This window comes from Protopterus annectens, chromosome 10.part0 (genome assembly GCF_019279795.1).
Source record: "Protopterus annectens isolate FY-2018-M chromosome 10.part0, PAN1.0, whole genome shotgun sequence".
In the NCBI taxonomy this organism is placed as follows: domain Eukaryota; kingdom Metazoa; phylum Chordata; order Ceratodontiformes; family Protopteridae; genus Protopterus; species Protopterus annectens.
The window spans coordinates 764701215-764727400 of record NC_056744.1 but is presented as its reverse complement, the minus strand read 5'-3'; the positions used below and the strand labels follow the sequence as shown (position 1 = coordinate 764727400).

The window sequence follows — 26186 nt, the reverse complement described above, 5'->3', positions numbered from 1 at the left end:
TTAAGAATTATATAAATTTATGACAAATATGATTATTTTTCATTGCCTTACTATTGATATTTATTAAGAATTCCAATAATTTGGGGAACAATTTCTTATCTAGGTAAAATATCTTATTGATCTCTGTGTTCACAAAGTCTGTAAATATTTGTAAAATTAACCACTTCTCAGAGGGTTCCTATTAAATGATCGAAGATGCATTCTTTTGAATGTGTCTTGATTGAACTTGAAAGCACAAAAAGGCAAAATAGCGAAACGGCATATAAGCAAATTCTTTCCCTAGGAAAGAAATCGCTTGGCTGCTTCCATTACTTTGCTGTTTTCATGACTGTATTGTAATCTCAGAGTTGGTATATTTAAGTAGGGGTGTATGGAGAGCGAAACATAATGTTTTACAATTTTTTTTTTATGTGGAGCAGCGATTTTTTTTTCCCATTAAAAAAATCGCTGTTCTAAGCGATCGAGATTGTAAGTTTTCGCTTACATGGGTTTGATAAATCATCATTTGCTTTTTTTTTTTAAGTGTTCGATGATTTAACATAAACCCTTCTCAGAATCTTAATGGTAGTTGGACCTTAAATTTTCAACAGTATATATATCAGTACCATTTAAAATATTGATGCCAATAAATTAAATTACTTTGTTGTTTCATTACCAGCATTTTGTTGAAGTTGGGAGTTTCTAAACAGTCATTTGTATACGTAATTGGAAACATAGAAAATATTAAGTCTGTAATACAATGGTTAGAATATGTGAACTTTTGGAAAGAGGAAATTATGTTATTTAAATAGGGAATTTGAGAAGATGGTGTAATTCCATTTATGCACAAGTCTTTTAATAACCAGATAAAACTATTAGGGACTATTTATGACTGGTTGTGATATATTATTTATTAATACTATTTCTTAATGTACGTTTCCTTGTTGAATCATAAGATGAATTTATCCACAATGCTATAACTTTTATAATTGTTGAAGGAGCATACAATTGAATGTCAGAGAATCCTTTTCCACCATTATACCAACTGTTTCTGATCCAATCAAAGGAAAATCTTGGTTTATTAGGATGCCAAAAAATTAAGTTGAATATTATTTGTCTTCCTCGTCAATTTTTATTTGGTGGCGATAGTAGTAAAGATTGTAAGACAAACAATATTTTAGGGAGAATCACCTTCTTAATAAGCATTAATCATTTTTCCATGGTAAAGAAGAATTTGTTCCAGTTTGTGACTAAACATAAAATTTTATCAACAGCCAGTTGAAAGTTTGCATCATTTCTTTACTATTAGACATAATGATTATACCAAGATATTTCATTTGATTACTATTCCAATTAAAATTAGAATACTTTTGTATGATTTTTTAAATTTTATTAATTAATAATATACTTGTTTTATTATGATTAAATCTTAAATTCAAGATTTCTTCAAACTGACTCATAGAACTAATTATGTATTCTAATGAATTTTCTATATTTCCTGTTGGTAGTAAAATCAGCAAAGAGTTGAATCTTTAGTTTGAAATCTTTTATTTTGATATCATTAACATTGTTATTGGATCTATTACTATTAGCAAAGGGTTCTATAGCTAATGCAAAAAGTAAAGCTGATAATGGACAGCCTTGTGTTGTGCCTTTTTGTAATTTAAAGGAATTATAAAGAAAATAATGTATGCTAATGTAAGCACAAGAGTTATTATATAAGTTAGGAACTGATACAATTATTTTGCATTATTTTTATTTTATTCATTTGTTATTTTATTATTTTTATTGTCCTTTAGAAAAGTTTCAACCATTATCTAGGTTATTTGTATTATTTATATTTTCATAAAATATTTTAAAGCCATCAAGAATACCATTAATATATGTTCTTCTTTCTTTTTTGATTATTTATATAGGTTCATAGGTTCATACTAGGCTATCTGCCCTGGGGCATTTATAAGCCTAGCCCGATGTGTTTGTCTTTCACCACCCTTTAATTTGAGTTTGCTGTGACCTTTTTAAGGTTAGTTTACTGTGCCTCTGTCTAGTAGTGACACAGAAGTAATCGCCGGGGTAAACCTACGATCTCCCATCCACTCATCAAGATTCCTCTTGAAGACAGCCAGTGAGGTGCTCTGCCTAACATGGACTGGGATTTTATTCCAGAGCGAGGGGAGCCTCTGGGTTATGAATCTGTCCCTCCAGCATGTTCTGTTTATTTCTGTGCTGAGGTTCAAGTCCCTCGAGCACGTGGTTCTAAGGGATTTAGATTTTCTGAGGTGGAGCATGTCCATTAATTCTGGGTTGGACATAGCTTTGTATGTCAGGCATAGATCGCCTCGAAGTAGGCGGTATGCAACTGAGTAGTTTTTTTAACCGAGCAGCATATGGGATCTGTTTGAGTCCCTTGATCCTCTTTGTGAGGTACTTTTGGGGTCTTTCTAGTTGCTGCAGGTGTCGGGTAAGGTACATCCCAAAAGGGGCATTGTATTCTATGATGGGCCTGATGAGGGATGAGTAAAGGGGCACTATTACCTCACTTGATCTGGATGTGAATCCTTTCGAAATAAGGTGGGCTATGTAGAAGGTCTTTCTAACCACTTTGGCAATGTGGTTGTCAAAGGAGAGATTGCTATCAACTTGGGTCCCCAGGTCTCTAATTACTTCTTCTGTACTTAATGGGTTACCACCTATGTAGTAATTTGTGGGCACTTTGTTTTTGCCAAAGGGTATGACTATGCACTTTTTGGCATTTAGCTTTAGGCCATGGCTCTGGCACCAGTTATCCATCTCTGTGAGACCTTTTTGGAGGATGTTCGTGTCAGCTGGAGAGTCAATTATGGTACCCAGTTTGCAGTCATCTGCGAACTTGGTCAGCCATAGTCCTCCCATGTTGGCCTGTACCTCAGAGAAGTATATGCCAAACAAGAGAGGTCCCAGGACAGAGCCTTGTGGGACACCACTTGTAACCAGTTTCGAGTCTGACATGGCTCCGGCAACTCTGACTCTGTGGGTTCTGTCTTTGAGCCAGTTAGTAGCCCATCTTGTGACATAGGGGTTTATATCTATGATGCCCAAGTGGGGTATTGTGTCAAATGCCTTTGCAAGGTCCAGATAGGCTGTGTGGACTACCTTCCCTTCATCTGTGGCCTTGGTGACTGTTTCAAAAAAGTCGACCAGGTTCAAGAGGCAGGATCGGACCTTGACAAAGCCGAATTGGGTAGGATCTAATGTCTGTAGGTCTCCAATGTCTTTGTTTATGAGTTCCATGATGATCCTCTCCATGGCCTTGCAGATAAGACTAGTCAGGCTTATGGGGCGATAGTTACCAGGGTCCGTTGAGGCACCACCTTTGTGGAGTGGGACCACTGTTGCTGTACGCCATTCTTTGGGTACATATCCTGTAGTGAGGCTGAGATTGTACAGCAGTTTTACGTGAGGGTTTAGTTCTTCTTGGAGTTCATGTAGGATGCAGCCCGGGACACCGTCTGGTCCCATTGAAGCAGTGTTTTTTGCTTTGGAGAGGGCGGCTTTCACCTGAGCATCTGAGATGTTAGGGACGCTGCACTCTGCTGGGATAGATATTTGCTCTTTTGGGAGGGAAGGGGGGGAGAAGTTTGCACTGAACCTGTCTGCCAGCATGTTGGCAATGTCTGTGGGTTCAGTGTATTTTTTGTCATTTAGAATCAACTCTGAGCATATCTGGGAGTTGCATCCCAGGTTCCTAACATAGCTAAAGAAAGCCTTGTGATTGTCTTTAGTGTCCTGTGCAATTTTTCTCTCGAAGCTGGCCTTGGAGGATTTTATGAGGGATCGTAATTTTTTGCTAGTACTGATCAGAGATGCCTTCCCTTTTAGGGATTTTGCTCTATCATGTAGTAGCTTCCTCCTTCTGTTGTACAACTTATTTATGGCTGGGGTCTACCAGACTGGACGCCTGCCTTTGGACGATTGGGTCTTGGTTTTGTTTGGGATAGCATGATCCATGCATTCTTGGAGGTGTCCATAGAATGCGTTTATATAGGATTCTGTGGTTTGGGCCATAGTTTCCAATGGCCCGGGGGCCTTGAAGGATTCCACCTCAGTTTTGAGAAGTGTAAAGTTCGCTTTTGAGAAGTTTTTCACTGTGGTTTTCTGGGTTGGGGGTGGGGTCGGGTTTTGGATATCCAGTGAAATTAATTTATGGTCTGATCTTACCAATGAGGGGTATACTTCTGGTGTGGAGCATAGGGTCCCCATGTTGGTGATGATCAGGTCAAGTATGTTTTCCCCTCTTGTGGGCATTGTGACTAGTTGTTCCATGGCATTTGAGTTTATAAATTCCAGGAACCTTTGGGCTAGGGTGTTGTGGCTTGAGTAATGCTCCCAGTCTATGTTTGGGTAGTTGAAGTCACCCAATATAATGGTGTTTGGAGAGATCTTCATGTTCTCCAATGTTTTCAGGAAGGCCGAGTGGGATTCCTGATTTTGAGATGGTGGTCTGTAGCATGCTATAAACTGAAAGGCAGTTTTGCTCACTGTTAGTTGCACATGGATGGTTTCTGATGCTTCGTGCAACGCCACTAACCTGGAGGTGTGGGTATCCTTGATGAATATGGATACTCCCCCTCCTTTTGTGGTTCGGTCTGAGTTTTGGGGCCGAAAAGCATGATATGAGGTATAACCTGGTAGTGCTGGGGTGCTCTCTGGAGCCTTGAACCAGGTTTCTGTCACTGCGCAGATATCGATGTTCTCCATACTGAGGAGAGCTTCGAGTGCGTGCATTTTGAGGTTTAGACTTCTGGCTTTTAGCAGCATTACCCTTAGTTTTTTGTTCTTTGTGTTTTCTATGGAGGTGGGTTTGTCTTTTGAGCCTTGCCTAAAAAAGGCACTATGGGGGTGGCAAGAGCCTTTGCCAGTATCCGAAAGCCCAGGGGTGACAGTTGCAAGCCGTCCCTAGCGAAGCAACGTGGCTTGTCGAGCATGTCATCCCAGGCTGACAGGCACTGGATCCCCTTTGAATGACACCAACATTTTAGCCAATTGTTAAAATCGATCATTTTGTCTTTATACGGTGGCATCATTCTAGGTGAGGGTAAGACGCTGCTCAAGGTCAGGGTCATACCGGCCTGGGCTACATGATCGGAGAGCTCCTCTATGTCTCTTTTCATGTAGTCGAGGGAGGTACGTCTCAGGTCATTCACACCAGCATGTACTATGATAGAGTCATATTTGTACTTGCTTTGGAGTGACCTGAGTGCTTGCGTTATGTGGCGGATCCTAGCACCCGACAGGTAGCTCACTGTGACCTTCTCCTTGTTCAGCCTGGTGAGCGGGACGTCAGTGTGTCTGACTATAGAATCACCTATTACAAGTGTATCAGGTGTGTTTTTCAGCCTTAAGGGCTGTGACTGTTTGGCACACTGACTTTGTGAGCTATGTGTTGCATATGTTTTGCTGTGGGGTAGCGTTTGCTTGGATGTCTGCTTTGGAGGTCTCTGCTGCTTAGGTATATTTTTATTTAGAACCTCTGAGTATGTTTTTGTGTGTTTATGTGTTTGGTTTGCTGTTGTGGTAGGACTACGTGAGACTGGATTTGTGTTGTGTGAGGTTACCATTTCCTCCTGACTGGTTACACCAGTTCTGAGGTGAGAGAGCTCAGCCTCCAGTTTGGCTATATGGTTGCATCTCTCGCATATGTTTGAACCTGTTTGGAGGAGGAAAGGGTTGTCCGTGTACATGAGACAGTTGTAACATTGCCTCAAGATTCCCAGATTCACCAGCTGGACTGGAGAGGAGACCATTAACTGACCTTTGGACATGCTAGAGTAGTAAAGGGAACTCTTTTATCACTTAATTACAAAGGACCAATAGAGAACAAGGTAATTGTGGAAACTGTATGAGGATGTAGTGCTTTTAGTTTATTAGTGCAAGATTGTATGATTGCTTGTTTGGGCAAGTGCAGGGTCTTAGATTGAGAATAGGGTGTTTAAACTGAGAAATAGAGCAGTTCTAAGTGAAAACGTGAAGAGCAGACTTTGTGGAGCCAGGAATACTTTAAACCCGTTTAAGCGGCGCTGCCCGATGCTGCGCTATGCGCACAATTGCGCAAAGCCGCACAAAAGCAGATTTTTAAGCAGGGAACTTCAAAGAGCTAGAAATGGTCCAAAACTGCCAGTTACAACAAGATTCTTGTGCTGAGGTCACTCCTTCAGGGACAGATAGGCTGCTCAAGGCTCCCCACTCCCACTGGTGAGCAAAGAAACTTCCTTCTATACAACTAAGGAAATGGGCAACACAGGAACTATCCAAGAGTCCAGAATACAGCAAAGCCTGTATAGGGGACTATTCTAGTTAAGGAAAGGCGGGAAACAAGGATATATATATATATATATATATATATATATATATATATATATATATATCTATATATATATATATTTTTTTTTAAGTAAACAGCAAGAAAATTACAGTATATTCAATGCACAGGCTAGCGCACTTGAGTGGGCAGCCTCAACAGTTAATTTTAAGAAACAAACTTTTAAATTAAGTGCAGGTAATGAAAAAAATGCAAAAACAAGCTTTTAACAGTTAAATCAGCAGTGTAAACTCGCTTTTTGGTGAGAAAGGAAGGTCGCACAGGTAGAAACAGAAAAAATGTACTTATATCTTGAAAGCAGTCATTCTTTTCGTTTCTCTGCTGCTAGCACCACTCTGCAGGACCACAAGGAGCTGTTGCTGAGTAGTATAGGCGAAAAAAACACTGAGAAGAGGATTTTTAAGCAGGGAACTTCAAAGAGCTAGAAATGGCCCGAAACGACCAATTACTACAAGATTCTTGTGCTGAGGTCACTCCTTCAGGGACAGATAGGCTGCTCAAGGCTCCCCACTCCCACTGGTGAGCAAAGAAACTTCCTTCTATCCAACTAAGGAAATGGGCAACACAGGAACTATCCAAGAGTCCAGAATACAGCAAAGCCTGTATAGGGGACTATTCTAGTTAAGGAAAGGCGGGAAACAAGGATATATATATATATATATATATATATATATATATATATATATATATATATATTTTTTTTAAGTAAACAGCAAGAAAATTACAGTATATTCAATGCACAGGCTAGCGCACTTGAGTGGGCAGCCTCAACAGTTAATTTCAAGAAACAAACTTTTAAATTAAGTGCAGGTAATGAAAAAAATGCAAAAACAAGCTTTTAACAGTTAAATCAGCAGTGTAAACTCGCTTTTTGGCGAGAAAGGAAGGTCGCACAGGTAGAAACAGAAAAAATGTACTTATATCTTGAAAGCAGTCATTCTTTTCGTTTCTCTGCTGCTAGCACCACTCTGCAGGACCACAAGGAGCTGTTGCTGAGTAGTATAGGCGAAAAAAACACTGAGAAGAGGATTTTTAAGCAGGGAACTTCAAAGAGCTAGAAATGGCCCAAAACAACCAATTACTACAAGATTCTTGTGCTGAGGTCACTCCTTCAGGGACAGATAGGCTGCTCAAGGCTCCCCACTCCCACTGGTGAGCAAAGAAACTTCCTTCTATCCAAGTAAGGAAATATGTATTATAATTTCTTTGATACTATTTAGTTTATTCATTTTCTCTGATCTAAGAACAAGTGCATGCAAGCTTAGTGGATTTACTGACTATGCCTGAAGTTTATGTTTTTCCAAATGTATTGAAACTTTATGATTTAGAATTTTAACATATTTTGCACTTACGTTTTTAAGTTCAGACTGACTGATAATGTCATTTAATTTTAAATTTAACTTTAGTGTGTTTGTTTTGGACTGCAGTGTATTCAATTCTTTGTCCCATTCTCATGTTTTACTAATATACCAGTCTGTAACTCTCCCATTTAAGTAAGCCTTTAGTGAATCCCACAGGACAATGTCAGATACTCACCATTCATGTTTATTTCTAGGAAAAGTTTGATCTCTTTAACATAACAATCCTTGAATCATTTTATTTTAATAATGTATGCTGGTAATCTCCTGTGACAATATTAAATTGTCAGTTTTTAAAATGATATTAAAGATTATAGCATTAAGTCCGATAATGGACATGAAACTTTTGAAACTTCTCTGATATGTCATAACAGATTGTTTGAGACAAAAATTTTATTAGTATATGCATTTCATATATATGTGAATAATGGGTAAATGAAGTGAGTTTGTTTTCCCTAGCTCAAATATATCCTTTAAATTAATTAGATTTACAAAATTCATTAAGTGTTTGGCTGAATATGTGGTTCTTAGCTTTCTATCTTCAATACAATCTTTGTCTGATAAAATGCAATTAAAATCACCAGCCATTATGGCTTCACCTTTCATGTAATAGGCTATAGTGTCTAAGTAATTTTTTGCATCTTTAACCCCAACCCCTGGAATCCAATAAGAATTCACTAATGTGTATAGTTTTCTGTTCTACTCAGTTATAACGATGTTTAGCATACCATTTTTATCAACATAATTATCTTTTACTTTAGGCATTACTGGTGAGTTATTGTATAAAATGAATAAACCAACTAATAAGGATGCCAAAGGCACCAAATATAACTCAGAAAAAGTCCAAGGTACCCAGTAAACTGAAATCAGCCGCTGAAATCCAGCTCCAAGATTTTATTCACAGATAAAGACAATATATTAATGTTCTCTAAGACTGAATTAATACGTTTTCATTTGAGTAACTTCATCAGATGTGGACTGAAAGAACACAAAACCCTATATACCTTCCAACCAATTAATTAATTAATCTACTAAACAATTTGCTTTTAGAGTATGTAATTTGTTTAATAGATTAATTAATTGGTTGGAAGGTATATAAAGGGTTTTGTGTTCTTTCAGTCCACATCTGATGAAGTTACTCAAACGAAACCATATTAATTCAGTCTTGGAGAACGTTAATGTATTGTCTTTATCTGTGAATAAAATCTTGGAGTTGGATTTCAGTGGCTGATTTCAGTTTCCTGGGTACCTTGGACTTCTAGTATAAGATGAGGGTGCCTCATCTTTTAGCTTGAAAGCCAGAACCCACTAAAACCAAATAATTATTTAATGAAACTTTATTTACATCTTTATTAAGTAAATTTGTTTCCTTATGTAATTGCAAGTATTTGAACAGACTCCCCCTCTTTACTGGATTATTCAGTCCTTTAATATTGACAAATATGCATTTAAAATCAGACATTTATATAAGAAACAAAAAACACAGGTATAATAAAATCACATTTATGTACAGAACTTATACGAAATCTTCAGCTATGGGTAAAACTTTAGAAACAAATAAAAAATTACCTAATGATATACCATAAAATATTCTTCCATGGAATAATGTATTCCTAGTTTGTTGAAAAAGATGAACAAACTACCTCTCAAACTCTCCATTAGACTAACAATGCTTAGCTCATGCTTTTGATTCTTATTAATGTGTCTCATATATTTAGTATGCGCCATCTTAAAAATCCTATCATTAAATTATTATGACTAAGAAAAGTTAAACAGGTATTCAGAATCCTTATTATAAGCTGACCAAACTGAATATTTCTACAGTTATGCGAGGAGCTTGAGCATTAGAGGGGGATCATGTTTGTGTACAAGGTGGTGGTTCACAGATTGTGGATGCTTCTAAAGAGGTGTGTTACTACAGTAGGTTTATTGTGAGTCTAACCCTTGGGATCCCTTGGTCCACCTCTCCCCATTCAGATCTGGCAAAATTATATGAATCTCACTGTGGTACATACTGGTCAAATCTAGTGTGATATTGATCCAAATGATGTTGTAAGCCAATAAAGATTTAATCACTATACATATATGGGTCTACTTCAGAAAACTGACAAATGAAAAGACTGAATCCCAAAAGACTGAAAATTCAAAATACTGAATGATGGAATTTGCCCCTTCTCCACTGTTGTGCGATCTTTGAGCTGGTATATATAGTTAGCAGGGGATGTGGGGGGGGGGGGCAGTGGGGCTTGCCCCATGCATTAAACATCTGTTCAGTATTTTGAATTTTCAGTCTTTTGGGATTCAGTCTTTTGGTTTGTCAGTCTTCTGCAGTAGACCCATGTATATAAAAATATGATGTATTTACAGTTCATTCTGAGGATACTAGTGTTAGATTTTTCCCTGTTTAATGCTTGCAGTATGTTAATGTGGATTTAATACCACATTTAGAAAGGAACTGATTACTAATACAGGACATATTTATATTTTTCTAAACCAGTACTATTCTCAATATGTAGTAGCTCATGTTGAGTCTTTTGCTTGCTGTTTTCAGAAAATTGTGTAGTCTAACATTTATGCATTCAAGTGAATCACTCTCAACACATTATTATGCCAATTAGTTTGTATAGCTAAGAAGTTCTTATACCTAACTGAGTACCTAAAAATAGCAGCCAGTAGCATTACCTATTCTGTCTCAATCCTTATAAATAGGTCAGTCTGGGAATCCCACATTCCCTCTCTCTGGAAAAAGTCACACATTATCCTTCTGCACAAAGAAGGAAATTCAACAGACATTAATAACTTTAGACCTATAGCAATCTTATCTCTCCTTGCCAAAATTCTTGAACATTTATTCAAAAACAATTGCTAGACTATCTCCTGCAGGAAGAACTCCTATCCCCTACACAACAGGGCTTCCACCCTTCCCATAGTACTAGCACTGCCCTTCTAGCCTGTATAGATACTGTCAGTAAAGCTAGAGACAAAGCCAGACTAGTCTTTTCCTTATTTTTAGACTTGTCTAAAGCCTTCGATACAGTTTGTCACAGCAAACTTCTACTTTAAATGTCCTCACTAGGTCTCTCTTAGCCCACCCTTCTGTGGTTGAAAAGCTACCTGTCCAATATGTATCAGTCAGTAAAATGGCACTCTATGCTCTCTCCTTACCTCCCAGTCACCACTGGTGTACCACAAGGCTGTATCCTTGGTCCCCTCGTCTTAAACATTTTCATCAACTCCCTCTACACTTCCACACAACAGGCCACCCTAATACAATACGCAGACGTATCCACTCTTATTTGCACATCTGACAATGTGATACACCTCCAAAAAATTACTCAGGAAGCTTTAACAGCCACTGAAACATGGCTTCATAATTCACAACTCATACTTATCCAAAAAGACCAAACTACTACTTTTTACCCAAATTCTTCTCTCGTGAAAAAACAAAATTTAAAGTCCTCTCTCTCGGTAATACAACCATTGAAGTCACTTCTTATAGCAAACTATTAGGGGTGATAGTGGATGATAATCTTACATTTGACTTGCATGTACAAAATTGCATAAGAAAAACTCATCAAAAAGTAGGGATGGTTTAATGAGCCAAAAACTTTCTCACTTCACCGATTCATAGGTTCATAGATTAGTTCATAGGTTTATAGGTAGGTACTAGGCTATTGGCCCTAGGGCCTATACAAGCCTAGCCATAACAATTCCCTGGCTATTGCTTCCCACAAATATTTACTTTCCTGGACCCCTGTCTAGCAGAGCTACTGATGTGATATTCATAGATTAGTACTAGCCTATCTGCCTTGTGGGCCATTTTAATCCTGTCCAGTTACCCCATGTGAGACTCAAACTCTACACCTTGTGTCTGTAAGGCAAACACCTTAGTCATTATACCAACCTCCCACAAAGTTCTCATGCAACTATAACTACACTTGCCACTACTTATCCCCCACACGCACATTTTTCTTTGTGGTGCTCCCATCCTTACTAACCTCCAGGCTTCACAAAAATTAAAACTTGAAAAATGTTATAACAAAATTGCAAAATGTGCAGCATATACCCCATCTCAGAAGTTGGTCATTGCAATTCAGTGACCAAAAACTTCTATCTACAAGCCTAGCAGGTCTGCCGGGCATTGTCTGTACTCATACAAAGTTGCTAAGGCCTGGAACTCATTACCTGTATCCATCAGGTATAAACCCTCCCATCTTTCAAACTCTGAAAGACTTCCTAGCTAAAATCTGGCTCTGTCCTTACTGAAAACCAAGATAAACGCATTTATATTACGCTGTCGAAAACTCAAACTGTCGACAGCGTAATAATCAACACAAAAATGTTGAAACCTCCAAACATCGAACACACACAAAAAAAACATCCAAACACAACACAAATTGCACTATGCAGGGGGGCAAGCCCCCCTGCACCCCCCACACCCCCTTGCTACTTAAATATACCAACTCCGAGATCGCACTACATTGCAGTAAATGGAAATCTCCCCTTACGGAGATTTCCATTTACACGCGCAATTACTTTCGCTTTCGACATTTTGTTGCCGACAATATCAGCTTCGATATTGTCGGCCTTCGACAGGGTGAAGTAGACCGGGATAAACTATATCCCTAAATGTGAACAAGTACCTTTTCATACCATAGACCTCCGTACTCTCTCTTCTTCACTTACTTCCTTACTGTTACTAATTCTCTTCCCTGACTTTCTCACTAAATATACCATAAGCCTGTTTTTCCCTCACTTCATGCTGCAATTCCTATTTGTATTAGACTAACTTAAATTTAATTTATCTACAAACTGTCTAAATTATTTCTAAATATTAAATGATTGTCATATACCTTGTATCGATTCTTAACCAATATTTTTTATATTATGTATAATTTATTATAATTATTTAAACTGCAAATGTTTTGTTTTATTTTTGAAGATTATAAAATTATTGTTCTTAAAATGTTTTATAATAATTTGGAGCTTTCCTCCCTGGCCCCTGCTGAAAATGGACTTCAAGCTCTACCTAGTCAGACTTTCCTAGTAATCAATATCAATAAATCAATAACTAAATAATAATCAATGACTCATTTATAAAGACTCTTAGAAGCATTTCTTCTGTCTAATGTCTTCATATATTCTTTGATTTTTAAATCCATGAGGAGGATACCTCCCATTCCTATCATGACATTTTTTAAGGTTTATGAAGTTAGTACTGCTATTGTATAAAGAACACTGGTGTTAGCAGATGACTAGGTTAGTAATTAATGCTGCATTTGTCTTATTTTCATTAACAACTGGATTTGTGCTTCTTCTTCCTCATTTTTATATGGCACACATTTGTACTGCTTTCCCCTAATTATATTTACTAACAATAGGGTCATTTCACATGAATTATACATTAGTATCTTTATCAGAGTATTAAATTCAGGCTGAACTTTTCTTTAATGTTCATTAACTTTAACTGCTAGAATTTCGTAATACTCCTGTATGAAGTAATGATGCCAAGATGTGCACAAAGCTGGTAAAACTATATATGAGTATGCAGTCATACGATTCTAAACATTCAGTTAGGACAGAAAAATAATAAGTAGATTCACATAACGGAAATCTGAGGTTGCTGGTTGTGTGCTGTATATATTTTAGTGGAAAGTTGTTAAAAGGATATAAACATACTGCTTTTGTTGTGAACCTGATGTTATGTTAATTTTGAGCTACTGTGTGTACACCATACAATACATAAACAAGTAAAGGATGCGACAGCAGCAACATCAGCAGCAGAGGGCATGCATCGATAAAGACTGATTTGGGTCACCCGCAGAAATGCAATTAAAAGGAAGAGCTACAAACAACATGGCAAAGACATTTGCCTCTCATGAAGAGGGAGTTATACAGCCAAAAATAGGGACTCTTGGTGGTTACTTGCCAGAAGGTTAACTGGGAGAAGTGTTTGCCTCTTTTTTGTAGTATTGTGGCCAAGATTAGTGACTTTTGGAAGATACCAGTTACAGAGTACAGCACAGAACAACAGAAAGACACCTATTGATCAATTTAGACAATTACCTTAAGTTTGTGAGATATTACTTGGAACCTTTGATGAATGTGAAATCAGCACTGCAAGACATTTTTGTTTAATACATTTTTTTTTTGCTGTAGAATTAAGCTTATTTTCATTTTTACCTTTATGCATCTTTATAAGTAAAGTGGATCGAGTTCTGTCTTAAATTTGTACATTGCATACTGCAATAATATACATATCTATCTATCTGCCTATCTATACAGGGTGCAATTCACTGAGTCTTAATGCAAATGGTTGAGTTTTACTTTCTTCTGTATTACATCAAACTTTTTTGATCAATTTATCTAGAATATACTAAAATTTGATTATCTGCACATGTGTTTAAATGTGTCTTTGTGTGTGTGTGTGTGTGTGTGTGTGTGTGTGTGTGTGTGTGTGAATGTATTTGTGTGTATGTCTGTGCGATCAATGTTAACAGCTCATTTGCTGGCTTAGTTAGCAGTTAGGACTAGATTGCTAACATGAGGTAAGGAGTTTTTCATTATTCCCTACTGTTATGCAGTTTTAAGTTAGCATTATTAATTAGCAAGGGTGAGGAGGGCATAGGAGTTTGCCCTGAAAAAACAATGTTTTATTTATTTTTTGAAACTTTTTGCTGTTTTCTTTGTTTTTAGATTAAGTAGTTTAGGTATATTGAAATGTCGAATTAGTGAAATTCATTGTTTCAATATAGACCCTGTGTGTTTGTGTGTGCATACATGTATCTCTCTCTCTCTCTCTCTCTTTATATATATATACATATATATATATATATGTATATGTGTGTGTGTGGGGGGGGTCGGGGGTGCGAGGTCCTGTATTTGGTTTAAATGCAGGTTTGTCGACATCTGTTTAATTGCCTATATTTAGTTGCAGGGGTGCCAGAAGCTACTGAAGGGGGGGCAGAGGGCATCAGTGGCAGTTAGTGGTCTAAAAACTTCAGTTTATTTATTTTTTTAAATGGTATATACTACCATAAAACAGAAACATATATGTGATATGAATATAAGCTGTGTGTATACAGTAATACCAATATGAATTGTATAAAGAATAACTGCACAGAAATTTTATGCAAAAATGACAAAAGAATGATGAACCTCATTGGTGTGTGATCATGTAGTAGCAGCCACTTTGGGCTATCCATTCCTTTAGCCCAATGTAAAGCCTGTGTGAGAAGTATAGTTTCACTGTAATTGATACATGCACTCAGAAGCATACTACACAGAAAAGCACACACACACACACACACACACACACACACACACACACACACACACACACACACACACACACACACACACACACACACACACGACTTTGTTGGCTGAAAAAAGGAATCCAGAGACCGATTCAAAAGCTGCCTGAAGAGAGAAAGGGCATGCAGACTCCATACAAAAGATATTTCATGTGGAAACAAGACCTGATACCAGGCAGCACTTCCCCCAAATGCACTACTGTGCCACCCCACCCCCAAGTCATCATGAAAATCTGTATGGACACATTAGATTAACATTTCATACTTCAACTTAAAGGTGAGAAGTAACTAAAAAATAGTCACCAAAACAGCAGTTCTCTCCAGTGACCTATATAAACTGATGATCCTGACAGAAAAAAGCAAAAAAAAAAAACAAACTCTGCACACATTTGTATGAAACTGCATAAATGCATGTGTTCTTTTGGATTCACTTTCCTGATTGTTTTAAATTACATTTCTTGTTTAATACAGAAACATTTGTTAGAGTATCTTATTAATATGTTTTTCAGTAAACAATGAAACATAATTTAGTAACCAATAAGTGACAAAAGTATTCACTTCAGAACATTTCAACCAGAAAAAGCCACTCAGACATCTGTCATTATAGCTCACCAATATCTATACTGATTAATTATGCCCACTTTGACTGTGTACACATCACATGTCTGCTTGTGATAACAATGGCCATAATAAAGTATTCCAGTTTGCTTTACACAAATACATACCAGACCTGCAGAGACAGATGAATGACTGTTTAACTTTATCAACTCAACATGGTCAGTCATTTTTATCCATAGACACCCCCAAAACAAGCAATTATAGCTACATTTTTGCCAATAATATTAAGCAAAGTAACATATTTCAAGTTTGTTTCACACACACACACACATACACTGGCCATACTCAAGTATTCCAACTTAATTCATACACACATGTGCAACTAGTCCTGCAAAGCCAGATTAAAGACTCTTAAAAATAAACAGATAAAAGCAAATATGCTTTCATCCATAGAAAGCCCCCTACCCTAACCAGTAGTTATAGCCATGTTGCTGACTGAGTGTACCCCTTATTGTTATGATAAAATAAAACATTTGCTTTATTTGTAACTTTGGATGAGCTACATAAAGTTATACAAATATCACTAGTATCACACCACAAGACCCATGCATGTGTAGCTCAGTTTAAGCAGAAGAGTATTTATGATGACAGCATAAAATATTAACCACTTGATAACCTATGCTAAGTCAGTGTGCACAACTTCTGAAAAATACCCCACTGATGGGAGTTATTACTAATGCCAATGTTGCTGCTGGTAAATTACTCTGCATTTCAGTGCTTCATCTACAAATGCGGTACCTGCTATCTTTGAAGAATAAGTAGTCTAAGCTGCATTAAAACTTGGTGTTCTGATGATATTGCCATAACATTTCCCATCAGCTATGAGAGCGGGAATGATGAGCAAAATCCATCCACAGGTTCATTGTTAGTTACTAGGTATGAAGTCCAGGGGAGCAGTAAGAGAATAACCCAAATTCCCAATTGCCTCAAATCACTGTCTAATTAAGTGACTTGCTGAACATTACATGGTAGGTAAATGATGGTTTGAAGATTCAAACATTGTACCTTTGGCACAGGAAAGGGCTATTTAACAAGTTGGAGCTGTAGTTCTCTACACTAACTGCCAGAGGAACAGTTGTTAACTAAATGAAATCTTTTACAATCCAGTCTTGTAGAGAAGACTATATCACAGTAATATGCAACAATGACTGCATGATCCGTAGATATTTCCTGCAGATATTACTCTAGAACCCTCCATAAGTCAATTCAAAAATAGTCTAAAACAATACTTTAAGTCACACTGGTCTTGCCCATGTTCTAAACCTGACTTACACATTCACTATTATTCCAAAGTAATTACTCCAGTATTTCTCAACTATCTTGAGACTTCTAGTTCCTTAGCTTACATAAATCTGTTGATTACTAAATGCATCACTTGTTTTTCTGAAATAATCTGTAAATAATGTTTCTGTATACTTTATATTTTTGTTTTATGTATTATGCAATGTATTTTTGTTTGCACCTTGGAGCTTTTCTCCCCGGGCCTCCGCTAAAAATGGACAAGTATCCAGTCAGACTATCCCGGTCAACAAATGTAAAATAAATAAATAAATAAATAAATTATGGATGGTGAAGAACAAATGGTTCTAATAATCACTCCAAATAATGCAGACTATACTGATGAAGTCAATTTACTTGATGAAAGCGCTTAACCTCATGTCTTTGTGTAAATAAAAAAACTTTTCTGTGAACCCGCAACGCTGTGCTACTTCTGGTTACTTGGTTTGCTTCGAGCACATTGTGCACCGTTTGTGTGGATATGCAGACTATACTTACCAGACAAATATCAACCCCTTCACAGTTGTTGGTGGCTGTAAAGAAGGTACTGCAAAAATATATTACTAGCATGCAATACATTTGACTATATTATATAACCCAGACTTATTAATAGATTAATTCATACTTTAGTGCAATGACTAACTCAAAACAAGTAAAGACAATATAGAGTTGCAGCAGCTTTTGTTCAATAAACCACAAGTCATACAAAAAAATCAGAAATATTACTGCATACAATATACTGTTTTGGGGTGGGGGGGTGGGGGTGAGGGATTGCATTTTTGCAGGACAACAACATCTCATTTTCGACCTCCCTACATCTTCCCTGCCATTAGGAATAGTTATCTCCTCTGACATAAAGAAGTACAAGTTTGATCTAAGTGAATGGCTGTTGATGTTTTATTGTTTCAGATTATGCCTCCAAAGTCAACAGAACTGAATCATGACCAAATGTGGCCCCATGCAGAGTAATAAACCAGGTCCCCACCAGTCATACCAGTATCCCATTACTTGGCCATCTCTACCCAGTTACCATAAAACACTTTTCAAGCATGTCAGTTTACATACTATTATCTTCCTTACTTTTCCTATCATCACAGAGATTTGGATTTCGTTTAAATCTTTTGTTTCAAATATTACAGCAAAACACTAGCAGGCCTTTTCTAATCAAAACAAAACACTCTCACATTGAAAAGAGACTTAGCATGAGAAACAATAAACGTCTCTTATCTTGAAAACAATGATGAGTGAAAATGCATCCCTCAAACTGCAGGTCTTTAAAAAAATAATTAAGTAAAGTTAAATTAAAAAAAGGACATCATTATGTCAGTTTACTACCTAACCAACACAGTCTAAAACTTAACAAAACAAACAAGTTTCATGGCCACTGTTTGTATTTATTAATTTATTAAGGAAACAATTGAAATTGTTCCAGGCATAGACCAGGGAGAGAAGTGAAAAAGTAAAAAGATAATCTTATGTATTTTTGATTCCACTCCTTTTTTGGCAGTTCCATATACAGATGAATAACTCAGAAAAACATCCAGTTGACTTACTTACCTTCTTGTTAATTTGGTAAACCATGACACTTTACAGGGCAGACAATAGACTTTCAGTTAGCTCTTTTCCCTGAAGTCACCGAGACAGTCAGTTATTATTATCACTATTGCTACAAAGAGCATATACCTTCTTACCATTAAAAGGTAATTATTGCCTGTTTCTTTGCTCTCCTTGCATACCAGATATAAAAATAAAATGATTCAGACTCTGTTGCACTTGCCACTCTACTTCCGTTATGTCGTTCTACCTGAGCAACTGATTCAAGGTGATAGCGGATGAGGGGGTCAGGCTTTAGTAAACTGTAATTTAAAGGGCCAATATTGCTCTTTCTTGATATTTTTAACTGTAAAATTTGTATTTTATGGCAAATATTTGTCATTTGAATGATATACTCTCAACAGTCCCTGAATTTGTTTTATATGTTTTCCATCTCCCCTGTTGGATGTTTGACTTTTCTGCTTGAATCACTGTGTGTCAGTTATGATGCTATCTCCATAAACTAGCTTAACAGGTAAATAGTTATTTCCGCAAGTTTTTCTTTTTGTTTTTGCAGCAAACAGAAGTGGTGCGAAGTTAGCCAGCCAATAAGATGCACACAAGGAGTACATTTGGTACATGTTTTTATCTTTTTTTTTTTTTTAAGTTGAGCAGAGCACAGTCATGCATCTGTTTAAAGTGGAGGGGTGCCCCCCCCCCCTTCGCCCTATGGTTCCAGCGCCTTTGGTTTATCTATGCAGATGGTCAATAGGTGTGTGAGATTGACAATCTCAAGGTAGGGGAATATTCCATTTTCCCCTGGGAAATGTGTGATCACAGAGGTATTATATATAATTTGTAGGAGGTGTGGGGGTGCAGCCCTGCACATATTGTGATTTTTTTTTTGTTTGTAAATTAAATGCACCGAGTTTTTTTCTCAGCACATGCATGGTAACATGTTGGCATTCAGTTTATCGACCTTTTGTAGTAGATGTTTCTGAGGTCGACATATGGGCTACTTGACAGAAGTGAGTACACCTCTATATATATATATATATATATATATATATATATATATATATATATATATATACACAAAACACACTCACATATATACTGATCATGGTTTGAAAATTGAAGACCAATTGATTACACCTTGACTAATAAATGTGGTGACTGTGGTTTAGGACTTCTTTTTTTCCAGACACATTGTAAGCTTCTCTAGGAGAGAGTAACAAGATGAGTTTAGGACTTTCCTTCTGTAGGACCCTAGTTAAAGCATATCCTGGAGTTAGGTCAAGTTGATTTTCAGATGTTGATATAATGTAAATTTGAGGTTTCATTGTATGAAATATACATATATAAGGATGAGAAGATATTACTGAGATTTGTTGTCATGTAAACCTCAGGAGAAGAAATCAAGTGGTTTTCCCAAGCATCAGCTATCAAAGGTTGTACATAAAATCTTATACACACACACACACACACACACACACACACACACACACACACACACACACACACACACACACACACACACACACACCCCTCTTAAACACTTAAGCACACACACACACACACACACACACACACACCTACCTCTCACTTGTACCTTTGCCCACAGTCCATACATCTTCTGGAATTCAAATTCCATGCAGGTCTGGAAGATGAAGACATAAACCATCGGTTGCATAGACGCAGAAGTGTCTGTGCGACTGTACGCAAAATGCATTCTTAAAGAAGAATGCCCTTAAACAACAACAAGAAAAAATTGATTTTTTTTTAATTAAAAGAAAATTAATTTCCCGGACAGCCGGTTCCAGGGGGATGTTGCACCTGCCTGTGGGCGGCCATGCTTAGCAGTGTTCTTAGCAGACCTCCCAACTCTACCGAATTACTCGTTTTTTACCAAGTTTTGGGGTCCAAAACTGGGGTGCCACAATTCCCAAGTGGCACCCCTTCATTTCCGATTTTTTTCCCAGTTTATTTACTTTTTTCGTATTTGCAGGTGACGTCATCACATGCGAGATGACGTCAGTGCTGTTGGGGCTACTAGCTTATCAGAATTGAGCTCTCACATGCATTTCTGGCTTGGCGATCAAGTTTTCAAAATCCTGGCAAGGCTGTGGGACTGCTCTCTGCAAGTGGGAACCGGGAATGGATATATTTTTGTTTTGTGAGTTGAATGGACATGGTTGGCAGGCTGAACATTTTCAGATATATTCATCCATATATGTCTTATGAGATTTTGCACAAGTGTGTGTGTGTGTGTGTGTGTGTGTGTGTGTGTGTGTGTGTGTGTGTGTGGGGTGAGATGAGATGGACTATCAATAAAAATATTCAAAGTCGTCACTCCAGCCTAAAAGTTTACAATTAAACAAGGTAGCACATTCAACTTTCCAACATACCTATCAACTGTCCCTAATTCTGACTTAAACGTTTACTTTGTCCCTCTTACAACTGACAATTTGTGGAGAAACAGTGGTGAATTACACTTAATAATGAAAATAGAAGTTATTAAACTTTATTCCGACAGCTTCTCCGACTAACAACTGTACTAATATATTAAAACGTGTCCCTGATTATCTCTGGTTTTGTCTCAGATTCTGGAGGTAAGTAGTCCTTTACTGCACGTGAAAGAAACACCTAGACAAGCTTTACAGGTACCTGTTTTGATTTAGTTCCAACATGTTGCCACCACGCATTACTACTGTGACTTGGGAACTCCAGTACTACAAAGAGAGTTCCAGAATTGGGTAACACCTACAGCAAGCAAAAACTTGTTGCAAACAGAAGCCATTCCCAGTCTCAAAAGGAAACAAAGTGAAAAGCGATCCAGTATGCAACAAGTGACAGCTTGGTTACAGTGTTGATCTGTCAGACTGCTTTCTCTCAGCAAACAGGCCTTCATTGGAAACAGTCACTTATTAACAACAATGTTTTACTAGCCTGAATGAAAGCGCAGAAAGTCTTACACAGAGTAACGCCTGCAGTGACAACAAGAAAACACCCCTCCCACAGTTGCACAAAAAATATCAGCAACAACATGAGACTAAAAAGGAAGCGGAACACTCACGACAAAAAATAAAGTTAGAACCTCAGCACAATGACCTGTAGAAGCATATGCCACTTAGCAACTCCGTAGCTCAGAGGTATTCTCTGCTCCCTCTCCTCATGCACAGTACTGAGGAATTGTTACCCACTGGATTCGTTTCCATCATCATTAATGTTTAATGAATAAAACATCACATGGAAACAGATAAGATCAGCTGAATTCCATGATGCCATCCGGGGTTCAACAGCTCGAGTAGTTATTTTCGCTTCCCATTCACAACGGAGCGAGTTGAGGCAACAGAAGATAAATAAAGGTGCCGGGTGCTAAGATGCATCTCAGATAAAGATTTTGTCTTTCTTTTTTCATCCACCACCTAGATTTACAATAATTTGATCACTAAAAACTTGGAGTTATCGATTCATGGTGCACAGTATATCAATTAGTTGAATAAACATTATGCAACAAATAATTCTTAAAAGTAACTACAAAATAGCTCCTATTTAAAGACCTGCTATAGCACAACATAAATTGCTCCTTCTTCTGGACCCCTGCTGTGCTTTTCAATATTAATAACTTCAGAGATATTTTGAAAACTGGCTCCTTGCATTAGTTGCACACCATTCTTTAATTTCCACTCATACATTCAAAGCAAATCACATTCCTACATCCAAGGCAAACTATTTAAAGTGGTTAATATGTTTATTTTCTATAACAAGTCAAACTGCAGGGTCATAAAGCGCACCATCTGAAAACAGTTTTTACTGTCATGGAGGAGAACCAGAAGCACTCTCTCTTACTATTTGGTGCACCTATACACTCTTAGAAACACTACTGCTTTACCAAATCATGATTTACGTTTTGGACGACTGCCCAAGCAGACCGAGTTTTTCTTCTTGTTGCCACTGGCCCGCTGCAGTGCGGTAAAACGCTTGCTAATGCCTGAATGGAAAATCCCCAAAAGCTGATTAGTAGCCACAAACCAATTTTCATTATCTGGTTTTCGCTTGTTCATAGTTCTTGACTGTCAGAATAATTGGAGTTTATACCAAATGGCTTAATTGTAGCTTAAGAAGTAGGCTCTAAGTGTTGTTTGCTAAGGGTTCATTTCTTTTGTATTGCATGTCAATGTTTATGAGCTGTTCTTGTAAAGATGCAGCCGTCTTACTGTCATGTTCGCTCACATAAGCTCAGGAGCATGATTTAGGACTAGATATATTGGTTTGCTAATTTATCTATTTATGTTTATTGACCAAGAATGTTGAGCTAATGTCCCCATTTTTTAGTAGAGTTCTGGTGAGCATTCCCCCAAAATATTAAAAAGTATTATTACTTTTTTGGAGAAGTGTAGAGATCATCCACAGGTCCACCAGTGTAGAACTGGATAGAGAACTCTCTCGCCACAAAGACTTTTGAATAGTTATTTTCTATGGACTTTTAAAATTAACTGTGGTCTTTTAAAGACTAGCACTGCATTTTTAGGGATTTCAGCAAATTTCAGAGCAGGAATTGATAAAAGCTATGTAACCCACACCTGCATTTGTGGTCATGTCAGTACTTCATAAATGAAAAGGGTATTATTTCAGAATATGCTGTAATGGTTTAAATTTAAGTACAGATGTCAATGGTAGACATAGTTTCTCTACAGATCAAGGTACTTAAATGTCTTAGTATATACTTCCACATTTAAATAGCAATTACTATTTTGCTAGAATTGCTGTGAAGCAGCTCTGGTTACATTGCATATATTAGTTAAATTGCTAGCAGTCTGTTGCTGATTCACAAGTGCCACTACTCAGCTAAGCTCAGTATTAGTTTTCTATAATTCCAGTTTAGTCAGTACTACTTTGCTGGAAGCTTCCAACTCATTATTGTAATGACAAGTCACTTCCCTGCACATTGCTTGGTATTACCAGCTATACACTGCCTGCAAAAAACTACTTAAAGGTGTATGTGGCTATGCATTTTAAAACCCTTTTTGATTATTTGCCTTGTTTCTTGTGGCTCTGTGTTTTAGTATACCACAGGACTGTGTCTTTTCATGTAATGTACTTTTACGTTGTTAATCTAATATCATGTTATCTATTCTTATATCATGTTATCTATCCACACTTAGATAGTTGAGTTAAAATACTGTTGCAGTTTCTTGCCTTTGACTTAATTAGTACTAGGTTGTTGTCTCTCCTGTATACTTCCGTTGCAACTTCCATTGGTGGTACTAGAATGGGGTACATCAGAGTATGTGCACCCCCCGAGTGCCCCAGTCCCTGGAATACTTAATGTCCATCACCTTGGTGAGCACTCTCAAGCATGGTTCACTCTTTCTGCAAACATGTTCTTACCTCATGGGAGAGTGCAGGCTAAGAGTTGAGAGCTATGGTGAGAAGTGAGAACTGAATTCTGTATTCCCCAGTTACTGGCTTTGTCCAGGTTTTTTGCTCTAAGAGGTTGTGAATTATGGTGAGAAGTGAGAACTGAATTCAGTAAATGATAGCCGTTTAAGTTTCTATCTTCCTATCTCTCAGGAAACAAACTGCTGATTTGGCATAGTGGTATGCTGCTTTAACTGTAGTGCACAGGGTCCTGGGTTCAAGACTTGCCAGTGAAATGCATGGTAGTAACACAATTTATTCTAGCAACATTCCAAAATGATACAAGCAATGTTTAAAATGTGTCCCTGGTTTCTGGCCTTTTGCTCCCCCCCCCAAAAAAAAAACTGAAATTGAAAATAAGTGTGAGAAGCTGTGCAAGATGCCTATGACTTACACTACTGTCATTATATATATATATATATATATATATATATATATATATATATATATATATATATATATATTGTGTGTGTGTGTGTGTATGGAAGTAGACTTTTATGATGGAAATGTTCTGAATTGGGCAGATTTGTGATTATTAGTTCCTGCATTTTGTTTCATTGCCTACTGGAAAAATGTTCAAGCAATAAGTTTAAAATGCACTCTAACTTAAGTCTAAAAAGTGTGCTGTATTATACAAGAAATATAATTTAAAGTCAAAAAGGTACATCAAAGAACGCATGTATGTTTCTTGTTTTGTGTGGAAGGGGCCTATGATTTGAAAACAGCACAAAGGTAATCTTTATCTGCCACTGGCCACCAGATGCATTTTCTTTGATGTGGTATGGGTTTCAATGCTGTTTCAATGAATGTGAGTTTCAAGGGCAGAGAAGTTTTAATGCCAAGTCTATTTTCATAGTGAGACAGTATTGCATTGTTTAGCAGATATCTGTTAGTGTTTGTGCATTGTGCTATAAAATGTAAAAATAAAATCCAAATCATTATAGAAGTAAAGCAGTATGCATGCACACATTAGTGTTTATGGTATATGGGACAAAATAGCCAGGTAATGGGACATTGGAATGGCTACAGGGGGACTCTGTGACATATTTTGATTGTCTGTTCTTTAGTTTGCGTTTGAAAGTTGGGATCCCACAATTCCATTTGAGTGGGCGGGGTTACCTAATTATGTATGCAAATTTTATATTAATCAACGTACAGATTTGTACCTATTTTTCATGGGCCTTGTCCAGATTTTTGATGTTTTCAAGTTGAGAGGTATGGTTCTTAGTACATCATAATGGAGGACCTTAAAAGCCAGATAGAAACAACCTCTGATGTAATGCTAAGCTATTCAGTCTCTCGGAGTAGGGCAAATCTTTACAGCAATAAACCAAAAAAAGTAAACCAACACCAGATTTGGTGCTTGCTTAGAAGTTTAGGTTTTCTTTTCCAAAAATGGAAAACACATGAATTACACATTTGGAGAAGCACTTAACATTGTATCAAACAATCAGACTTACAGGTCTGCATTTCATGGACGTGAAGATTATATCATAGTAGGTATGTTTTCTTGTCATAACTTGTAGGTTGTAATGTTGAATAATAATTTTGGTTATAGAAAAAAAATTCTACATTATCTCTTTGAAAATAGTGATTAATGGATTTCAAAGGTAGAGTACTTCTCTCCAGTTACAATTAAATACTTTAATCATCTGACTTTTGGATTATTGTTGAGCAGTGACTTTGCAAGTAAGCATGCTGGTCCAGTGTGGCAAGTGAAGTGGATTGAACAGGATAGAGGAGTAATTGGAGAAGATAAAGGAGAAACCTTAATTTCAATAGCAGCTGATGGCCGAATTACCAAGTGGTATATGAGGAAGGGACTTGATCCTGCTGGTAAATATATAATATCTACATATTTCAAAGTATAATTAAATACAGTGTTACTGGTATTCTCTGAATAAGTTAAACAGTTTGCACATTTAGCAATTAAAAATATAGATTTTCACTATGCTATTGCAAAACTAGTTTTGTACTACATTGATATAAATGCAGTCTCACAGACATTGACCAGAAGAGTCACTCCAAAGAAACTGGTCTTCTGACTTAACATGATACAATGTACATGGGCCTACTTGAATCATTCCTTCAGATGCTGGTAATTTATTTTTGTTAAAAGATGAGCTGCTTCTGTATTTATTTGAATTTTTTTCTAAGTGTAAAATGCTTTAAGTATTCTCTGTTGTCATGTGTTCCTGGTATTGAGTGATATTAAGAGGAGCATATCTCATCTGCATTTAATGTCAGTGATAGCTTTTATGTGGCACACTAATAAACTCTGAGTTTGTGCATTTGAAAATACACACTTTTTCATTCCTAGTG

At 37.0% G+C, this 26186-nt stretch overlaps 1 protein-coding gene across 1 annotated transcript in view; it reads left to right on the top strand.

Moving 5' to 3' along the window:
- The window catches only part of DNAI4 (dynein axonemal intermediate chain 4), a 1182639-nt gene that overhangs the window by 795266 nt on the left and 361187 nt on the right, over positions 1-26186 (top strand). The window contains exon 12 of the mRNA XM_044085587.1: positions 25543-25700. Coding sequence (XP_043941522.1) covers positions 25543-25700 — 158 coding nt within the window. The remainder of the gene's footprint in view (positions 1-25542; positions 25701-26186) is intronic.